The 20,035-nt window shown below is 44.3% G+C and overlaps 1 protein-coding gene across 1 annotated transcript in view; it reads left to right on the forward strand.

Moving 5' to 3' along the window:
• Positions 1-20,035, forward strand: part of LOC102480288 (coiled-coil domain-containing protein 30-like) — a gene marked incomplete at its 5' end in the record, with an annotated part of 46,472 nt that extends 26,437 nt beyond the window's left edge. Inside the window, 5 exons of the mRNA XM_006153824.3 lie at positions 4,865-5,006; positions 7,254-7,390; positions 11,718-11,832; positions 18,864-18,928; positions 19,568-20,035. Of these exons, the coding sequence (XP_006153886.1) occupies positions 4,865-5,006; positions 7,254-7,390; positions 11,718-11,832; positions 18,864-18,928; positions 19,568-19,766 (658 nt within the window). The remainder of the gene's footprint in view (positions 1-4,864; positions 5,007-7,253; positions 7,391-11,717; positions 11,833-18,863; positions 18,929-19,567) is intronic.

A 20,035-nucleotide genomic window follows, 5' to 3' on the forward strand; every position in this document is an offset into this window, starting at 1 on the left:
AAGGGATTGTGGCGTGGCCATCCTCCCAGGGGGTGATTTCTCACTTTCTGTCTCTCTGTCTCTCTCTGTCTTTCTGGCAAGCGCACACCCTATAGCAAAAACCTCTCAAAAAAAAAATGTATTTTCACATAACCATGGATCTTAAAACTGTATTGAAATCCATTCAGAAGCATTGTGCCAGATTTTTCTGCTACTGTTATGAGAGTAGCAATTTCACTAAATCCACATTAGTATTGTTTTTTTAAAGAACTTTTTATTTAGTTTTATTTATTGTTATTATTATTATTTTTTAATTTGCTACAGGGCACATATGTTCACCAGAGAAAGAGAGAAAAAGAGAGAGAGGGAAAGTGAGAAAGCAAGCCCCCAGGTCCAGGACTTGAACTGTGGTCAGCCATGTGGGAGTCCAACGTCTTAACCACCATGCCACCTTCCGGCCCCTGCAGCTTACATGTTCTTGATGGAAGAACAAGACCCTGATGAAATTTTCCCCACTATTTCTTGGTTTTTTGTTTGTTTGTTTGTTTTTGTTTTTTAAAAAGAGATTTTTGCTATAGGGCGCATACGCTGGCCAGAGAGACAGAGACAAACAGAGAGAGAGAAAGCGAGAAATCACCCCCTGGTCAGGATGGTCACACCACAGCCCCGCCCCTTCTTCTCCATTCTCCTCTTGGGATTTTGGGCACGCATGCACGTGTGCCTGGTATGATTTTTGTCACTAGGTTTGGGACTTGAACCGTGAAGTTGGTGGGACGCAGGGCCTTCACCAACGTGCCACCCGCTGGCTCATCATATCCTTATTTGTATGTGCACCTATACAGCAGTCAGCAGTTGTTTAACTGACGTTTTATTTTTATTAACCACTTTCATGGCTAGCGAGGCTGAATTTCTTTCCATGCTATTTGCACATAACCGTGAGGACAGGGGATCCCGACCCTGGCTGTACAGGCCGGGCCCTGGCAGAGATGAGTAGTCAGAACCTTTGGGCATGTGGCCCATGCATCAATATTTTTTTTTTTTTGAGAGATTTTCGCTATAGGGCGCGTGCGCTCGCCAGACAGACAGAGACATAGAGACAGAAAGCAAGAAATCATCCCCCAGGGGGGATGGTCATGCCACAATCCCTTCTCCTCCATTCTCCTCTCGGGATCCTGGGCACACACGCACACGCGCTGGGCGTGAGTTTTAAGCCACCGGGTCCGGGACACGAACCATGGTCGACTATGTGGGAGTCCAGCGACATAGCCATTACGCTAAGTGCTGCTTCCCACATCAGTATTTTTCTAAGTCACCCCCACATGATTCTAATGTGCATCTCGAGTTGAAAACTACAGATTTAGGAAAGAAAGTAGAAGGAATTGTCGAGACTCCAGGTTAATTTTTGTTTCTATTCCTCTGAGGCCAGCCCTGACCTTTATAGAAGATACTTATTTTTTACATGTTTTTCCCAACCAGTCTTCCAGAGGAACACATTCCTTGCCTTTTTGTTTTTATTTACTTCTTTATTTTAATTTATAATTCTCTTGGCCTCTTGAAATCAAAGTAATAGACAATCTGGTTTTACTTAAACATAAGCTGGGGTCAGCAGATGGTATAGTAGTTATGGTAGTTATGTCGCTGGACTCCCACGTGGCAGACTGCAGCCCAATCCCAGACCTGGAGGCTTGAAAATCACACGGGGTATGTGTGCAAAATTCCAAAATTCCAGGAGGAAATTAGGGGAGAAGTGATCTAGACGTGGCCATCCCCTCGAGGGGTGAATTCTTACTTTCCCTCTCACTGTCTCTGTTTCTGTGTGTGTGTGTGTGTCTCTCTCTGGTGAGTGCATATGCCCTATGGCAAAAACCTCTTAAAATAAAACAAACAGGGACCAGCAGTTAGCGTAATGGCTATGTCGCTGGACTCCCATGTAGTTGACTGCGATTCAAGTCCTGGACCCGGTGGCTTAAACTCACATGGGGCGCATGTGTGTGTGTGTGCCCAAGATCCCAAGAGGAGAATGGAGAAAAGGGATGGTGGCGTGGCCATCCCCCCGGGGGGTGATTTCTTGCTTTCTGTCTCTGTCTCAAACTGTGGAATCAGCCGTGTGGAATCCAGCACCTGAATCTTCTTGCCACCTGCTGGCTCTATCATGAACATTTTTTTTTGTAAATAATTATTCATTTTATTTCATTTATTGTTACTAATTTTTTTTTTTTTAATTTGCTGTAGAGCACATGGTCTCACCAGAGAAAGAGACAGAGAAAGAAAGTTAAGAAAGCAAGCTTCCAATTCTGGGACTTGAATTGCATTCGGCCACGTGGGAGTCCTGTGCCTTAACCACCATGCCACCTACTGGCCCCTTCATGAGTAATTTTTTATAAAGGACAGTTTACTGTCATATCTCCATTCCAGCCGGTTAGAAGAAAGTGGAAAGGCAGGTGCATTCCATTTTCCTTAAGGGATGCTTCTTCCATTCACATTCTGTTGGCCACTCACATGAACCTCATTCAGCTGTAAGAAAAGCCAGAAAATATACACTGGGCAACCCCAAAACCTGGAGGTCTATGATGACAGAAGGAGAGATTGGACTGGGGACAACCCCAGCAGTTGTCACTACCATAGACGCAGACAAGCTGTGTCTAGCTTGGTATGGATGTTCTGGCCTCCAGAAGTCCTAACTTCTCTGCTCAATACTCGACTAACAGTTAAATTAATCTTTTCACAGAGAAATATATAAAATGATTCTTTTATGTACACTTAGTAAATAAAAGGGGGAAGACTATTTTGGAAAATGGCAGTCTTGCAAAAGCACATTTAAGGGTGGGACCAGCAGTTACCCTAATGGCTATGTCGCTGGACTCCCATGTAGTGGACTGCGGTTCGCGTTCCGGACCCGGTGGCTTAAAACTCACGCCGGGTGCGTGTGCATGCGTGCCCAAGATCCTGAGAGGAGAACGGAGGAGAAGGTATTGCGGTGTGGCCATCCCCCTGGGGGGTGATTTCTCACTTTCTGTCTCTCTGTCTCTCTCTGTCTGGTGAGCGCACGTGCCCTATAGCAAAAAAAAAAAAAAAAAACCCACACATTTAAGGGTAAGACGTAACTGACAAGGACATAGGATTCTCTTAGTATAGTTCTTTCATTCTGGTTTGACTAGAATTAACCTCTAGGAAAGTCTGTTTTGTTCTTTCTATCCTATCTGGTTTCTACTCCTCACCCCCTTTGGCCAGAGAGAGACCACAGTCCCTTCTCCATTTCTCTATTCTGCTGGGAGTTTGGGGCATGCATGCATCTGCACCCAGCATATTTCTTCAAACAATCTGGCCTGAGATTTGAACCATGGTCAGCTATATGGGATTCTCTTAGCCACTTCTTTCACCACTGAACTACATGGCTGGCCTCATTTTCATTTTTCTAGGGTATATACATAGGAGTAGAATTTCTGGGTCATATGGCAACTCTTTGTTTAACAGTTTGAGGAAATACAGTCTGTTTTTCAAACAGGCGGCCTCATTTTACCTTTCTGTCTGCATCCTTGTCAACACTTATAATTTTTTCCCCAAAGAATTATTTTATTTAACTTTATTTATTCATTTTATTTGACCAGAGAGGGACAGAGTGAGAGAGAGAGAGTGTGTGTGAGAAAGAGAGTCACCAGGTCTGGGACTCGAACCACTGTTGGCCTTGTGGGAATCCAGCGCCCTTAACCTCCATGCAATCTGCCGGGCTGTCAGTACTTGTTATCTGACTTTTTAATTTGAGGCATCCTAGCAGGTGTGAAGTGGTATCTCATTGTGATTTTGATTTGTGTTTCCTTAATGGCTAATGATGTTAAGCATCTTTTCATGTGCTTATTGGTGGTAACTTAGATTATGTCATAATCAAAGTAAGAGTTTTGAGCATTTAGAAGCCCAGACTTCATGCAAGAACTGAGCACAGGCCCAGTAGGTAGCTGGAAATTAGGTGGTCTTGAATTGGGTATATCATGTTCTAAGGGTTTAAACAGCAGCTAGAACGTTTTAAGTGAATGGCTGGGGACCAGCAGTTAGCGTAATGGCTATGTCGCTGGACTCCCACCTAGTTGACCGTGGTTCGTGTCCTGGACCTGGTGGCTTAAAACTCATGCCGGGCGCGTGTGCGTGCGTACCCAAGATCCGAGAGGAGAATGGAGGAGAAGGCATTGCGGCGTGACCATCCCCCCGGGGGGTGATTTCTCGCTTTCTGTCTCTCTGTCTCTCTCTGTCTGGCGAGTGCACACGCCCTATAGCAAAAAAAAAACCACCTCTCCAAAAAAAAGAAAAAAAAATGGTGAATGGTTGAGTCAGTGGAACAGGTTTCAGAATCCAGACGTCAGGGAATAGCAGTCAAGATGTTTCCTGCATTCAACTCAGATGCTAAAGCTATACCACAACCACCAGCTCAAGACCAAGGTAAGCCACAGACTTGAGTCAATGGGGACAAAGCTGGTGCTATGAAGGGAGTTATAGATTACTTTTGATCCATTCCCCTACATAGGGGCAAGAAGATGTGAGGCAGGAAAAGTATCTTTAATGAACCCAGGCCCCTGCCGTGAGCAAGAAAAGGAGCTCAAGAAAGGTGCATGTGGGGCCCCGCGAGTGGTGTGGTAGTTAGAGTGCTGAATTTCCACGTGGCTGACCATCGTTCGAGTGCCAGACCTAGAAGCCTGCTTTCTCACTTTGCTGCTCTCTCTGTGTGTCTCTCTCTGGTAGGTGCATGTGCCCTACAGCTAAGGTATGAAAATAGTAATAATAATGAATAAAATTAAATAAGTAATTTTTTTTAAATAAAAAAGATGCATGTAGAGGAGGTGAAATAAACTCTAACTGTGTTTAAGTGTGCCTATACTCAAATTTACTTTTATAGAAAGTCTAATGAGAAACATCATCGCCACAAAACCAAGCTTCAGAAAGTCAAGGATCGTTCAGTTCATGAAGTAAAAGTACGAGATGAGAGAATTAAATACCTCGAATGTGAAATTGGAATGCTGCAACAACAAATAGAAAAGGTGAGAAAGAATTCAACGTGAAGCTCTCACTGAGGATGCTGGTGGCTGGTCATTAGAGGAAGCCATTTTTTTATTCATGGACTCTTCATAGCCCTTGTTTTCATTTGTTTGTGCTGTCTTTCAATGTGAGTGATCCCTTAAGTTCTGCCAAAAAGTATGTAAGACTCATAGTGTTGCTAAATGAAATGGGACCCTGAAAATATTCTGCTCTCCACAATGAGATCAGTTCATTTGTAAGCTGAGGCTGAGAGCCTCCAGTCAGGATACAACAGGTGGGGTAGGGGCGTCACGGTGTAAGGCACGCACGTGGAGTGGGTGGACGTTGCGAAGGCAATGCTGAGGACAGGCTGTATCTGTTGCTGGTCCCAGCTCCCTAAACTCTCTTCTAATCTGTTTCTACTTTGGGCCATGCCAGGAAGTTGAACATCATCTTTGACTTTTCCTGAGAACAACTGTATACTCACAAAACCACAGATGGATAGGGTGTCAGTAGCCTTCCTCATCCAATACCCTTTCTCAGGCCTTACCAATACATTATTAATGTTTTTAATTTTTATTTATTATTATTTTAAAATTTGCTCTAGGACAACGTGCAGTCACCAGAGAGAACAAAAAAGGGCAAGTGAGAAAACAAGGCACCAGGTCCAGGACTGTTACCAAAGTCGGCCATGTGGGAGTCCAATACCTTAACCACCATACCGCATAGTGACCCCAACCAATACCTTATTGATTAAATGTCCTTAGATAGCAAGAAAGACTATCATTAGACGTCAAAGGATCCTGGAGAAGGACTTTAAAATCTGGAATGATTTGTTTCAGAACATAATCTAATGTTCTTTCTTATACTTACTTAATAATGGATGGACAGGGGCCAGCAGGATCCATTCCAAAGGATTTATGTTAATATCTTATTTAAAAGAAATATGTAAAGTTGGCCTTCTTAAACCTGTGTTGTCTGCATGGTCCCGACACTAACCCCTGTGCCAGAGGTGGTTATTCTCCTCCTACCCCCACTCACTTCCTCACCAACAGGCCTTTTACCATCGGCAGGTTATTAGTGAGTTGAAACTGGTAATTCTACACTTTTGAGCCCTAGACACCTTACCAAGAGTGATATTTACTAATAACCACTGACTCAGTTTAAGAATATTAGTGTCTTTTCATTTGGTTTTGTTTTCACAAAATGCACACCTGTATCATTTTAGCTGTAACTTCACTAGCCCTTGCTTTGGGGGAAAATCACTGATAGGAAAGAAAACATAGGAAGCCAGCAGGTGGCATGGTGGTTTCGAGTCCCAGACCTGGTGGCTTTGCTTTCTCACTTTCTCTCTCACTGTCTCTCTCTGGGGGGCACACATGCCCTGTAGCAAATTATAAACATTAATCAATAAATAAACTTTTAAGATGTTTTAGAAAAAGAAAGAAGACATGGTTGGGCTAGAAATCACTGCACGTGGTTATTGCAGGGACGGTTTCAGTCCATGGCTTCCATATTTGACTTGCCGTGCCAGCTGAGATCCTGACACTGCCAAATGCAGTGGCTAAATTCTTATCTTCCTCACTCTGCCTTAAAAAGAATATGACTACAAAACAGATGAAATGCATTAAATGGTAAAGTTTTTAATATGGAGCTTTAGAGAGTTCAGTTGTGTTTGTTGATGGTTTGATACCTAGATGCCTGTGGAGTTAGAACATAGATGAGTGCATTGGAATCTTACCGGAAGTCACGTGCTCAAGGTTGTTTGTTTGTGTGTTTGCTTTAGTTCAATATAGGGCACACATGCTCGACAGAGAGAGGGAAAGCGAGACAGCACCCCTCAGGGAGGATGGCCACACAACAATCTCTCCTTCTCCAGTCTCCTCTCGAGATTTTTGGGCACACACACTACGTGCCTGGCATATTTCCCAAGCCACCGAGATCCAGGACTTGGAACTGCCCAGCCAGCCATGTAGGGTCCAACCACCTTACTCATCAGCCTACTGACTGACCCAGTGTTCACATATTTTTAAATATTAACACAAAAGAACAATTAAATGCCCAAACAAAATATATGACCAAAATAAACGGAAGACCTATCTAGCTTTAATGAGTGCCAATGGGAGCAAACAGGTGGGCATAGAATAGGGGACAGAAGAAAATAAGTAAGTGTGGGGAAACTTGCTGGCTGAGTTTAGGAACATCCTGATGCACTTAAATGAATACTTCTCTCTCCTACTGTGGTAGTTCAAAAACTTTCTAATCCCTAGGAGAAGGCATTACAAGATCAGGTCATTGCTCAAAATGATACCCTGCTCCTGGAGAACAGGAAACTTCTCGAGCAATTTGCCGAGCAGGAAGAATTGGCCCACAACAGCACATGGATGGTGTCTTCAATCCAAGGCAGGTAGGAACAGGCTGCTGCACTCCACAGAGGGGTGGTTGCAGACACTTTCCTTTGAGTCTGACGGCCCATCCTGTAACTCTTGTTCTGCTATCAGCTGTCTTCAGCAGATCGTGCAAGTCAGAAAAGCTGTGAAGTCAAAAGAAAAATAGGGAGGTGGCTGCTACACAGCCACTCAGATAGGCACTTTCTTTCTTTTTAAATTTGCTAGAAGGCACACATGCTTGCTAGGGGAAGAGGGAAGATGAGAAAGCACCCCCAATCCCCATGGGGGATGGCCATGCCATAATCCCTTCTCTTCCATTTCTTCTTTTGGGATTTTGGGCACACAGGCACACGGCCACGGCATGTTTTTCAGGCTGCAGGGTACAGGGCTTGAACTGTGCAGTCAGCCATGTGGGATCCAGTTGTGTTAACCACCATGCCACTGGCTGGCCCACATAGGCTCTTTTATAGCCCTGTTGCCTCACTGAGAAGCCAGCTGTGCATATTCTGGCCTGTCGTTGTGTGCATGTTGACACCCATCTTTATCATTTGATACCTATGGAATCAAGGCAGATGGCGACAGAATCAAGCCCACAGGGATGACTTAAATTTATGGAACCCACAGGATACCAGTATATTAATTTTAAAAATAAATTTTATCAGAGGGCACGTGTGCTTGCCAAAGGGAGACAGAGAGAGAGAGAGACAGAGAGAGAGAAAGCACCCCCAAATGGGGCGTAGTCATGCTTGTAGTCCCTTCTCCTCATGTCTCCATTCTGTTGGGGCTTGGGGCGTACACACACACACACACATACCTGGCATGTTTTTCAAGCCAACAGGGCCAGGATTCAATCCGCAGTCACCCATGTGGGGTTCAGCTTCCTTAACCACCAGGCTGTGGGACTGGCTCACCAATATAGCAACTTTTTAATGAGAAATATTCCAAACAGATCAGAATTCCAGTATTGGTCACCCAGAGCATTCTTTCCTCCATGGAAACTTGAATGACAACCAAAAGTTTTCTTAGAGCAAGAATCAGAGCAAAGAGAGTGGACTGAGCTTAGCAGATAATTGTCATTGGTAGTAACTGTAACGATTAACATTTGAGCACTTACCATACACTCGACACTGTTCTAAACCCACTCAATCTATTTAATTCTAACACCAGTCCCAGGATGGAGGCCCTGATTTGCTGTGTTTTCTGGATGAGGTAGCTAAGGTTCGGAGAGGCTAGGGAACTCTCCCAGCCTGGTCAGGGCAGAGCAGTGTGAGAACCTGCACAACCTGCCCTACACTGCAGACTGGAGTCTGGGTAGGGACCTGCCAAGCAGACTGGAGCTCCCCTATCCACTGCTTTGGGCACACTGACCACTGGGAAGGCCTGGAGGGTCTCTGATTGTCTTTTACTGTCTGTAGCTTCCCTTTTACCTCCCCCATAGAAGTCATTGTCCTTCTCAAACTATGTCCTAGCTTCTGAGAGTCAGGGCCCAACCCAATGGTCTCATTACCGTGGCCTTGCCATTAATAATGCTCCTGTCTTCCCCTCCAAATGACACAATCTAGTCACTTGGGTTGGACAATGATGTTTTTCTTAGAGTAAATTTCATCATCAGGGTATTTCCTCATTCTTTTTTTATTGTTATTATTCATCTTAAAATTTGACTAGAGAGAGACAGAGAGGGAAAATGAGGAAGCAAGCCACCAGGTCTGACACTGAAATCATGCTGAGCCAAGAGGAAATCCAGTGTCTCGACCACCATGTCAATCTGCCAGCCCCCATTTCCTCATTGTTGGACTTGTAATTTGCAAAGGGTAGCACAGCTAATAAGCAGCTGATCCAGATCTCAAGCACAGCTTTCAGATCAACACTATTATACTGTTTTTTTTTTTTTTAGAGGGTTTTTGCTATAGGGCGTGTGCGCTTGCCAGAATGACAGAGACAGAGAGACAGAAAGCAAGAAATCACCCCCCGGGGGGATAGCCATGCTGCAATCCCTTCTCCTCCATTCTCGCCTTGGGATTTTGGCCATGCACGCACACACACCTGGCATGAGTTTAAGCCACCAGGTCCAGGACTCTAACTGTGGTTGACTACATGGGAGTCCAGCGACATAGCCATTATGCCGACTGCTGGTCACAACACTATCATACTGTCATGTCTCCCAAATAAATATGACCCTGGAGATGAGCCTAGCACAGTGGTGAGAGTTCAAGCTTGGAAATCATAAAGATTTGGGTTGGCACTCCAGTTCTACAAATTTCTATTTTTATTTCTTAAACAAGTTATTTTCCTGGGACCAGCAGATGGCATAATGGTTACATTGCTGGACTCTCACGTAGTCGATCATGGTTCAAGTCCCAGATACGATGGCTTAAAACACCCTGGGCACATATGTGTGCATGTAGGCCCAAAATTCCAAGAGGAGGATGGAGGAGAAGACATTGTGGCATGGCCATGACCCCTGGGGGGTGATTTCTCACTTTCTTTCTCTCTGTCTCTGTCTTTCTAGTGAGTGCACCCTATAGCAAAAATCTCTCTCTTAAGAAAAGGTTCGGAACCAGCAGTTGGTGTAATGGCTATGTTGCTGGACTCCCATGAAGTCGGCCAAGGTTCAAGACCCGGACCTGGTGGCTTAAACTCACACTGGGTGTGTGTGCATGTGAGTTTAAGATCCCGAGGGGAGAATAGAGGAGAAAGAAATGTGGCGTGGTCATCCCCCCTGGGGAGTGGTTTCTTACCTTCTGTCTCTCTATCTCTCTGGCAAGCACACACGCCCTGCAGCAAAAACCTCTCCAAAAAAAAGAAAAGAAAAAGAAAAAGTTTTCTGCAGGTGGTACGGTGGTAAAAGGAGCTGGACTCCCACATGGCCGACCATGGTTTGAGTCCCAGACCCGGCAGCTTGCTTTTTCACTTTCCCTTTCTCTCTTTGTCTCTCTCTCTTTGGTCAAATTTTAAAATAATAATAACAAATGGAATTTAATAAATAAATACTCTTTAAACAAAAAAGTTACTTTCCCTGAGCCTTACTTTCCTCACCTATAAAATAGGCTGCACTGAGCCGGCGGGTGGTGTGGTGGTTAATGGTGCTGGACTCCCACATGGCCAACCATGGTTCAAGTACCAGAGCTGGTGGCTTGCTTTCTCATTTTCTCTCTCTCTCTGGTCAATTTAAAAGTGAATAAATGAGTAAATAAAGTTAAATAAAATAATTCTTTTAAAAAAAATAGATATCAGGGGCCAGCAAGTAGCATGGTGTTAAGGGTGCTGGATTCCCACTCGGCCAATCGTGGTTCAAGTCCTGGGCCTGGCGGCTTGACTTCTTACTTTATCTCTTTCTCTATCTCTCTGACTCTGCTCCTCTCTGGTCAAATTAAAATAAGCATGTAAATAAAGTCAAATAAAAAAAATAGGTATCACAACAGTATATATGAGGATACTTCAAAAAGCTTGTGGAAAACATGTGTTATGAAAGATTACACACACAGATTTCAAAGTTGTCTTATTTGGTTTGGTTTTGGTTGTTGTTTGCCCAGGGTGAGTTTAAGCCACCAGGTCCAGGACTCGAAACACGGTCAACCACATGGGAGTCCAACAACATAGCCATTACACCATCTGCTGATCCCCTTCCTTAAATTTCTTAAGGGATAGAATTGCATGTTTCAAATTCTTGCACATGTATTTAATAACCATGTACAGGTCAGAAATGCATTATTATTATTATTATTATTATTATTATTTTTGCTATAGGGTACATGTGCTCACCAGAGAGAGACAGAGAAACGGAAAGGTAGTGGAGAAAGTACCCTCCCCCTGGAGATAGTTACACCCCTAATCCCTTTCCTTCTATTTCTCCCTCCTTTTGAGATTGAGGGCACATACACATGTATGTCCAATGTGTTTCTCGAGGTATAGGGCCTGAGACTGGAACTATGTGGTCAGCCATGTGGGATCCAGCTGCCTTATTTACCAGACCATGGAGCCAGCTTGCTTATTCACTTTTCCTAGTCTTGGAATATGGTAGAAATCATTGCACCAAACTTGGTTCTAAAGTCTGAGTAGCAGTCTAACACCCTGGGGCCAGCAGTGGTATGGTGATTAAGGCGCTGGACTCTCACATGGCCGACTGTGGTTTGAGTCTTGTACCTAGCAGCTTGCACTCTCTCTCTCTCTCTCTCTCTCCCACTCTCTCCTGGGCGCATATGTCCTATAGTAAAACAATAACGATAACAAATAAAATTAAAGAAATGATTCTAAAAAAGAAACAGAGCAAGTGGTAAGTGGGACATAGATTTTAGTAGTGATTCAGGAACTTCTAGTTATGCCTCTGATTTATGCCATTCTTAGGGTACGAATCCTGGATAAAGAAAATAGGCAATTACAGGAAAATAATTTCCGGCTCACACAGCAGGTTGGCCTCCTAGAGCGCACCATCTGCCGTATCCAGATCCACAGAGGGGAGGTAAGATGTGTGCTCCTGTTGGGTCCTTCCCTGCAGTCTGGTTGCCAAGATTGCTGTGCCTTCTTCCCTTCACCATCATAGCGCTGTCGCTGTCGCCTGTCTTGGGCTCGTGGTGGCCTAGGGCAAAGAAGCGCCTTTGTTATGTGCCAGAGCTGCAGAGCCCGAGACTGTGCTTGACCAGCTTCTCTCTTTTCTGTGTTGGCTTTTACTCACCATGTGGCTCCTGTGTGATCCCAGGGCCCTCTGTGTGTGCCTCGTGGCTTCCTCCTTAACACACTCTATTGCCATGTCTCATTTTCTGCCAGAGAGCGCATGTGCTTGTCAGAGAAAGGGAGGGAGGGAGAAAACACCCCCAGGAGGGGCATAGTCACACTGCAATCCCTTCATTTCTCCGCCTTGGGATTTTGAGCGTGCATGCACATGCTCCCGGCGTATTTTTTCAAGCTGCTGGGTCAGGGTCCGAACAGCACAGTTGACTAGCTGGGACCTGGCTGCCTTAACTACTAGGCCATGGGGCCAGCCCTGTCATTGCGTTTTCCTTCCCTATCATGTTAACTCAGGAGAGGATCCTGGAGGCCAAGGTTCGTATCTCGTACACACTGTGCCTATGGACAGGTGCTCTGTAAGTGTTTGAGCATGCATAAATGTTCAATCTTTTTCACATATGTGCCTCTTCTCAACTACCTTGTTTGCCAAGAGTTATTCTAGACCCATCTGAAAGATGAGGAAATCTGAGGCTCGGAGAACTGAAGTAAAGCCAATCTGGTCTGGCAAGGAATCTAGCCTAAGGGAAGCATCTGAGCTAGAAAAAAGCAATTACGTCCCCCACGCCCAAGCAGACAAGTAGCCAAGTCCAGAGAGATGCAGAGAATCATGAAGGTTCAGGTGAGGTCCAGAGTCTGGTGAGCGAAATTGTATTCTGCACCCACCTGCTAGATGCTTCTTCCCGAGATACTTCCCAGTGGATCCTGCTTCTTGCTTTCAGAAACGTGACGATTTCCAAGCTATGTGAATTGTTCTGCTGGTTTTGTAAAAAGCACACTGCTAGGGACAAGCAGTTGGTGTAATGGCTATATCGCTGGACTCCGATGTAGTCGACCACAGTTCGAGTTTCAGACCTGGTGGCTTAAACTCACACCGGGTGTGTGCAGGTGCGTGCCCAAGATCCCAAGAGGAGAATGGAGGAGAAGGGATTGTCATGTGGTCATCCCCCTGGGAGGATGAATTCTCATTTTCTTTCTCTCTGTCTGTGCACGCACCCTATAGCAAAAATCCTCTCCAAAAAAAAAAAGTGTACTGCTAGATTATGTGGCCTGATTTCCAGTAGTTTTTCCATTTTTTCCCCAGTGTCTAGTCATTCACTCTTTTTCTTATTTGTTCAGTAAATGTTAATTAACTCTAAGGTGAGGTCCTGGGGCTACAAAGACAGTTTCTGTTTTCTGAGGCTTCAGCCCAGCAGAGGACAGATACATAGATAAACAAGTACTGTGGTATTACAAGGCGGAGCTAGAAGACAGTGGATATGTGCTAGGACCAATAGCTCTGAGACACAAAACGCTACCTTTAGATCAAGGTAGGGAATGCTACGCGGGTCAGAGCTGTGCTCTGAATCTCAGTATTCCCTGAGTGGGGCTGGGCAGTGGCACGTGGTAACCATGACGCTCTATGAGGCTGACCCAAATGCAGAGGTCCCAAGTTCATGTCCAAAGAAGCCTACATGAGCATTCTGTGCAAGCATGTGCCTGTGGTCCAGGGCTTCCTGAGGCTGGAGACAGATCATAGCATCCAGACCCCATTGGGGTGCTGTTTATTTTTTAAGAATTATTTTATTAAACTTTATTTAGTTATTTATTCATTCATCTATTTTAATTTGACCAGAGAGGAACAGAGTGAGAGAGAGAGAGAAGGAAAGTGAGAAAAAATGTCACCAGGCCCGGGACTTGAACCGTCGTCAGCCATGTGGAAGTCCAGTGCCCTTAACCACCACACTACCTGCTGGCCCTGTACCTGGCATGTTTTTCAGGCCTCCAGATCCGGAACTCAAACTGAGCAGTCAGCCGTGTGAGATCCAGTTGCCTTAACCACCATGCCACTGGCTGGCCCCCAAGCACCTTATTAACTCAGCTGCTTTTAGTTTCTCTTCCTCTTCAGTCTGTCCGTCTGCACATGCTGCCAGACTGATCTTCATGAAGCACTCCTTGATTTCACAGTACCTCATCTCAAAGGGTTTCAGAGATAAAGTTCATTCAGTCAGCAATATTCATTGCACACATGCAGTGTGCCGGGGACCCTGTACAGATTTCCCCCAGGGTTAGGATAAAATGATGGATGAGAAACAGTGTCTCCCTCACAGAACTCAGCTGAGAGAGGGTGACATCATGTAACTGAGAGCCACATAAGTTTCTGTAAGTCCTACACAGCAAGAGACACCGACTGCTGTGGAGCCAGAGGAGGGGAGTCTGAACCTGCCCGGTGGTTCGGGATTTCCAGGGTGGCTGTGTCTATGCCAGAAGAACCGAAGCCATGTAGTAACTCCATAGGCCGAATACCTTTCTGACATCAAACTGGCCTGATCAAGTGAAACCAGACTATTTACAGTTTCCTCAAAAGCTCTGAAGTTTTCTCTCTCTGTGTCATCTATTTCCTTACTAGGAAGGACACACTCATAACCCTTGTTTCAGATTCCCAGCTTTTCTCTTCAAAAGTCCTTGGGCGGACCAGCAGTTAGTGTAATGGCTATGTTGTTGGACTCCCATGTAGTTGGCTGCAATTCAAGACCCAGACCCGGTGGCTTAAAACTCATGCTGGGCGCGTTTGCGTGCGTGCCCAAGACCCCAAGAGGAGAATGAAGGAGAAGGGATTGCAGCGTGGCCATCCCCACTGGGGGATGATTTCTCACTTTCTGTTTCTCCATCTCTCTCTGTCTGGCAAGAACATGTGCCTTATAGCAAAAACTTCTCCAAAAAAAAGTCCTTGGGATCAGCAGATGGCATAGTGGTTATGTCACTGGACTCCCATGTGGCCAACTGTGGTTCTAGTCCTGGATTCAGTGGCTTGAAACTCACTTGGGGCATGTGTGGGTACACACCCAAAATTCCAAGAGAAGACTGGAAAAGAAGGGATTAAATATGGCCATCCCCTCTGGGGAGTGATTTCTTGTTTTCTGTCTCTCTGTCTCTCCAGTAAGTTCACAAAGCCTATAGCAAAAATCTCTCTCTCAAAAAAAAAAAAAAAAAAAAGAAAAAAGAAAAAGAAAGAAAGGAGAAGAAGAATTGAAAGTCCTATAATTCTTTTTAATTTCCAGTGAATGCGTGCACTGACCAGAGAGTGAGGAAAGAGGAGACAGCACCTCTCAGTGGAGTGTGACCATGCTGCAATCCCTTCCCCTCTATTTATGTCTTCTTGTGGAGACTTGGACCATGCATGCACACATGCCTGACATGTTTTTCAAGCCACGGGACCAGGATTTGAACCACGGTCGGCCATGTGGTGTCTGGTTCCCTTAACCACTAGGTTATCAAGCCTGCCTCAAAACCCTGTAATTCTTACTGTCTGCAGCCAGAGGGATCTTTAGAAAATACAGTCTGGGTTTTGACTGAAAACCATGTAGTGGCTTCCCACAGTTTTGAGGATAAAACCCAAATTTTCAACACAATCACACTCTTCATGACTTGGCCACTGCCGGTCTTATGGATTGGCCTTTTTGTTCAGTGTTCCACACTGTCCAGTCCCTGAATCCTACATGCCATCAGCTCCAGGCTCATCTAGGAATGCCCTCTCTCCATTCCCTCTCCTGTGAATTCCTTCCCCCAGAATTTCTCTGGGCTGGCTTCTGTTCCCTTGGAACTCAACCTAAATATCTTCTTTTACATGAAGCTGTTTCTGCATTGTTACTTCTCAAACCCTGGCTTTGTGCCTTTGATAATGTTTTCATTGCACTGCGTATGACAAATCCTAGCTCAGCACGGTGTGAGTTAAGATGGGCCCGCTGATTTACCTTCTAGTTCCCTCATCTGGGAGAATGAAGTATGACACACTAAGGATGGCTGTTCCACACAAACATCTCTACAAAAGCGTTTGTGGTGGAATTTCTTATAACAGCCGAAAGGTACAAGAAACCCAAATGTCCACAAACTAATGAATGTATAAATAAAATGTGGTGGTGTATAATTTGGTCATAAAAAGGAATAAAGTATTAATCTATGCTATAATATAATGAACTTTAAAAATAGTACACTAAGTGAAAGAAGCCAACCACAAAAGACCATGGAGATTCCACTGAAATAAGATGTCTGGAATAGGCAACCCTACAGCCATAGAAAGTAGAGGGTTCGGGGTTACGGGACAAGGAGCCCAGCAAAAGGCATGCCATTTATACTGGGAGCAATGAGAATATTCTAAAAGTGATTTTGGTAATAGGTGTACGACTCTGCAAACATACTAAAGCCCATCAAATTGTGTGCTTTAAATGAGTTACATGAATTGTATCTCTACATCTTATTATAAGAATAAATAAATATTTTTTATAATTACTTTTTAATTTAATATTATTTATTCATTCATTTATTCTTAATTTGAGCAGAGAAACACACAGAGAGAGATAAAAAGAGAGAGGGAAACCGAGAAAGCAAGCCACCAGGCCCAGGACTCAAACCGGGGTCGGCCATGTGGGAGTGTCCAGCACCTTAGCCACTACGCCACCAGCTAGTTCCAATAAATATGTTTTTAAAATTGCTATAAAGGGGATGGCAGGTGGCATGGTGGTTAAGGGCACTGAACTCCCACATGGCCGACCACGGTTCAAATCCTGTACCTGGTGGCTTGCTTTCTCACCTTCTCTCTCTCTCACTCTGTTCCTCTATAGTCAAATTAAAATAAATAAATAAATAAATAAAGATAAAATAATTCTTCTTAAAAAATTGCTATAAGGCGCATGCACTTGCTGGAGGGAGCTGGTGATGGGGGATGAGAAAGCACTTTCCGGGGGGCTGGCCACCCCACAACCCGTTTTCCTCTTGAGATTTTGGGAATGCATACACACACATTCAGTGTGGTTTTCAATCCTCTGGGGCTGGTACTCTGACGGCACATTGCCCATGTGAGAGCTAGCTGCCTTAACCACCATCCCGCCAGCTGGCCCTCTAGCGAAGATTTTATTTAGTACTATGATAAACACTTTCTGTCCCTTTAAATCACATTAAAAAGGTACCTTAATTGATCCCTAGGATTTTAAAAACCAAACACTTTTGCCATTAAAAACACCAACCCACACAGACTGTTTCACACACAATTACAAGGGTTTAATGACTCCCTGTATTTGGATGTCAGTTTAACCTCTGATGTAGACGAACCAGTTCATGTGAGAAGTTCTTGATTATCCTGAAAGAAGTGAGAAGCTCATATAAAGAGAAAAGAAAAACAAGCATTCAGAGAAAACAATAACATATTAGAAATTTTACTGGACCGGGAGTTAAGAGATGGAGGCTTGAATTCTGGTTCTATGTGGTTAGATTGTGCCATGTCCTTTCATCTCTGAGATTTGGTTCCTACATCTCAAATGTGAGCATTAACAGTTAATACTGGGACCAGCAAGTGGTGGAATGGTTACATCACTGGACTCCCACGTAGTCGAATGTGGTTCTAGTCTTGGACCTGGTGGCTAAAAACTCATGGTGGGGGCAGGTGGCATGGTGGTTAAAGGTACTGGACTCCCACATGGCCAACCGTGGTTTGAGTCCTGGACCTGGCAGTTTGCTTTCTCACTTTCCCTTTCTTTCGTTCTGTCTCTCTGGTCAAATTAAAAATAATGATAACAAATGGAATTAAATAAATGAATAAATAACTATTAAACAAAGAAACCCTCATGCCGGGCACGTGTGCGTGTGTGCCCAAGATCCTGAGAGGAGACTGGAGGAGAAGGGATTGCGGTATGGCCATTGCCTCAGGGGGTGATTTCTCGTTTTCTATCTCTCATCTCTCTCTGGCGAGCACACATACCCTATAGCAAAAAAGTCTCTCTAAACAAACAAAAAAAAACAAAAAAAAAAGAAGGAAAAGAAATGAAAATAGTTTATTGGGAAAGACTTGGGGAATCGAGGACATGCCGGCATGTGGCATGGTAGTTAGGGCACTGGACTCTCACATGGCTGACTGCACTTCGAGTTCTGGACATGGCAGCTTGCTTTCTCACTCCCCTACCCTCGCCCTCCACCCCCACTGTCTCTCCTTGGTCAAATTAAGTAATAAATAAAAAATTATAATAATGAACAAAAAAATAATGATAATTAATAAAAACAGTTAATGCCAAATCCTGCAAGGTTGTTGTGAAAATTAAATAATACATACACATACCTGATACAGAGGACCTCACTGAACGTGTCCTGCAAGAACAAGCAAACGCGTGTGGTCTGCGAGGACGGAGCTATCATTTATTGAATGCCAACTACTCACTAAGGAGTATACCCATGATTTATGTGCATGATTCCACTTTAACCTCAGTAACCATCTTTTAAAACAAAGTATTTATGAGGACCAGCAGCTGGCATGGTGGATAAGGTGCTGGCCTCCCCACTCCATGGTTGACTGTGGTTTGAGTCCTGGACCTGGCAGCTTGAAACTCACGCTGGCTTTTGTGCATGTGCGCCCAAAGTCCTGGGAGGAGATAAGAGGGGAAGGGATTGCAGGGTAGCAATCCCCTTGGGGGGATGATTTCTCACTTTCCCTTTCACTGTCTCTTTCTGTCTCTCTCCAGCAAGCGCATGTGCCCTGTGGCAAAAACCTGGGGGAAAAAAAATGAATTAACCATGTAAGTGCTCTGCTGAAGAGAAACCTAATTAAATCATTAAATGTCTATCATTATATTGATCAATACAAGGTATTTGAAGATATCAAGCAAACTTAAAAACTCACCCATTATGCTCTAATTTCTTCTTCCTCCACAGATCTTTTGAAATCCCTCATATAAATCACAAGGTCACATTGCCAACGTTGACTATTATACCTGTTAACATTCACCCTTTCCTTCCTTGTAGGAAACAATTAGAGACATCCCTGAATTTGCAGTACTGAATAAAATGCTGCCTTTACCAAACTCCAGGTTAGTAAAGTCAAGACAACCACTTGCATGCCTGAGAGTCATGGCTGCCCAACTAGCCCTGCAGTGCCGGCTTGAGAAAGCACAGCATTTGGCATAATTTTCTCTTCATTTACTGTTTTGCATTTTCTTCTAATTCCTTCTCTGCTCTCCACCCTTTCACTCCCACACCCTGCAGAAACCTGACCTGAGGTAAGAGATAATTCATGAACATAAATTAAGTTTAAGGTACACTTTATTTGGTTTTCTTTGTGTTTGACAGTTGTAAGAAATTGAAATTCGGGACCAGCAGTTGGTGTAATGGCTATGTTGCTGGACTCCCATGTAGTTGACCATGGTTTGCGTCCCGGACTCAGTGGCTTAAACCCACGCTGGGGCGTGTGTGCATACATGCCCAAGATCCCAAAAGGAGAATGGAGGAGAAGGGATTGCGGCGTGGCCATTCACCCTGGAGGGTGATTTCTCGCTTTCTATCTCTCTGTCTCTGTCTTTCTGGCGAGTGCATGTGCCCTATAGCAAAAACCTCTCCGAAAAAAGAAAAGAAAAAGAAACTGAAATCCTATTAATGCTGTACCCCTATAACCCCAAACTGCTACCAAGAAAATCTAGCTACACGATGTCATCCCACATGGCCTTTCTTAGTTTTTCAGGAACAGGTTTGGTAGAGTCAGATGAAAGTCATCAAGAGACCGAAGACCGTCAATCAGAAGACGCAATGGCAATCCCAAAGTCCCCCGAGTCTCCTTCAGGTCCACAGAATTCTGAGGCTGGATACATAAATGTGGCATCTCCAAAAGAGACACTCAGCATACAAGAACAAGACCAGAAGTCAGAAGTGTAAACTCTCTGGTCTCTAAAACTGTACTGATCAAAGCTGTGACTCGAAGCCTGGGTGCAAAGGTGGAATGCGACATGGAGAAGTTACCACATACCCCGCTGGACATCAGCCAAGAGTCTTCAGGTTGCTGATAAGTTTATTAAACCAGTACTAAAATTAGATTTCTCAAGTTTGTTTGCTATTCCCAAATGCCTTGTATTGATCAATATAGTGACGGAAGTTTAATGACTGAATTAGGTTTCTCTTCAGCAGAGCACTTACAGATTAATTCA

This window comes from Tupaia chinensis, unplaced genomic scaffold (genome assembly GCF_000334495.1).
Source record: "Tupaia chinensis unplaced genomic scaffold, TupChi_1.0 Scaffold000387_1, whole genome shotgun sequence".
NCBI classification, from domain to species: domain Eukaryota; kingdom Metazoa; phylum Chordata; class Mammalia; order Scandentia; family Tupaiidae; genus Tupaia; species Tupaia belangeri.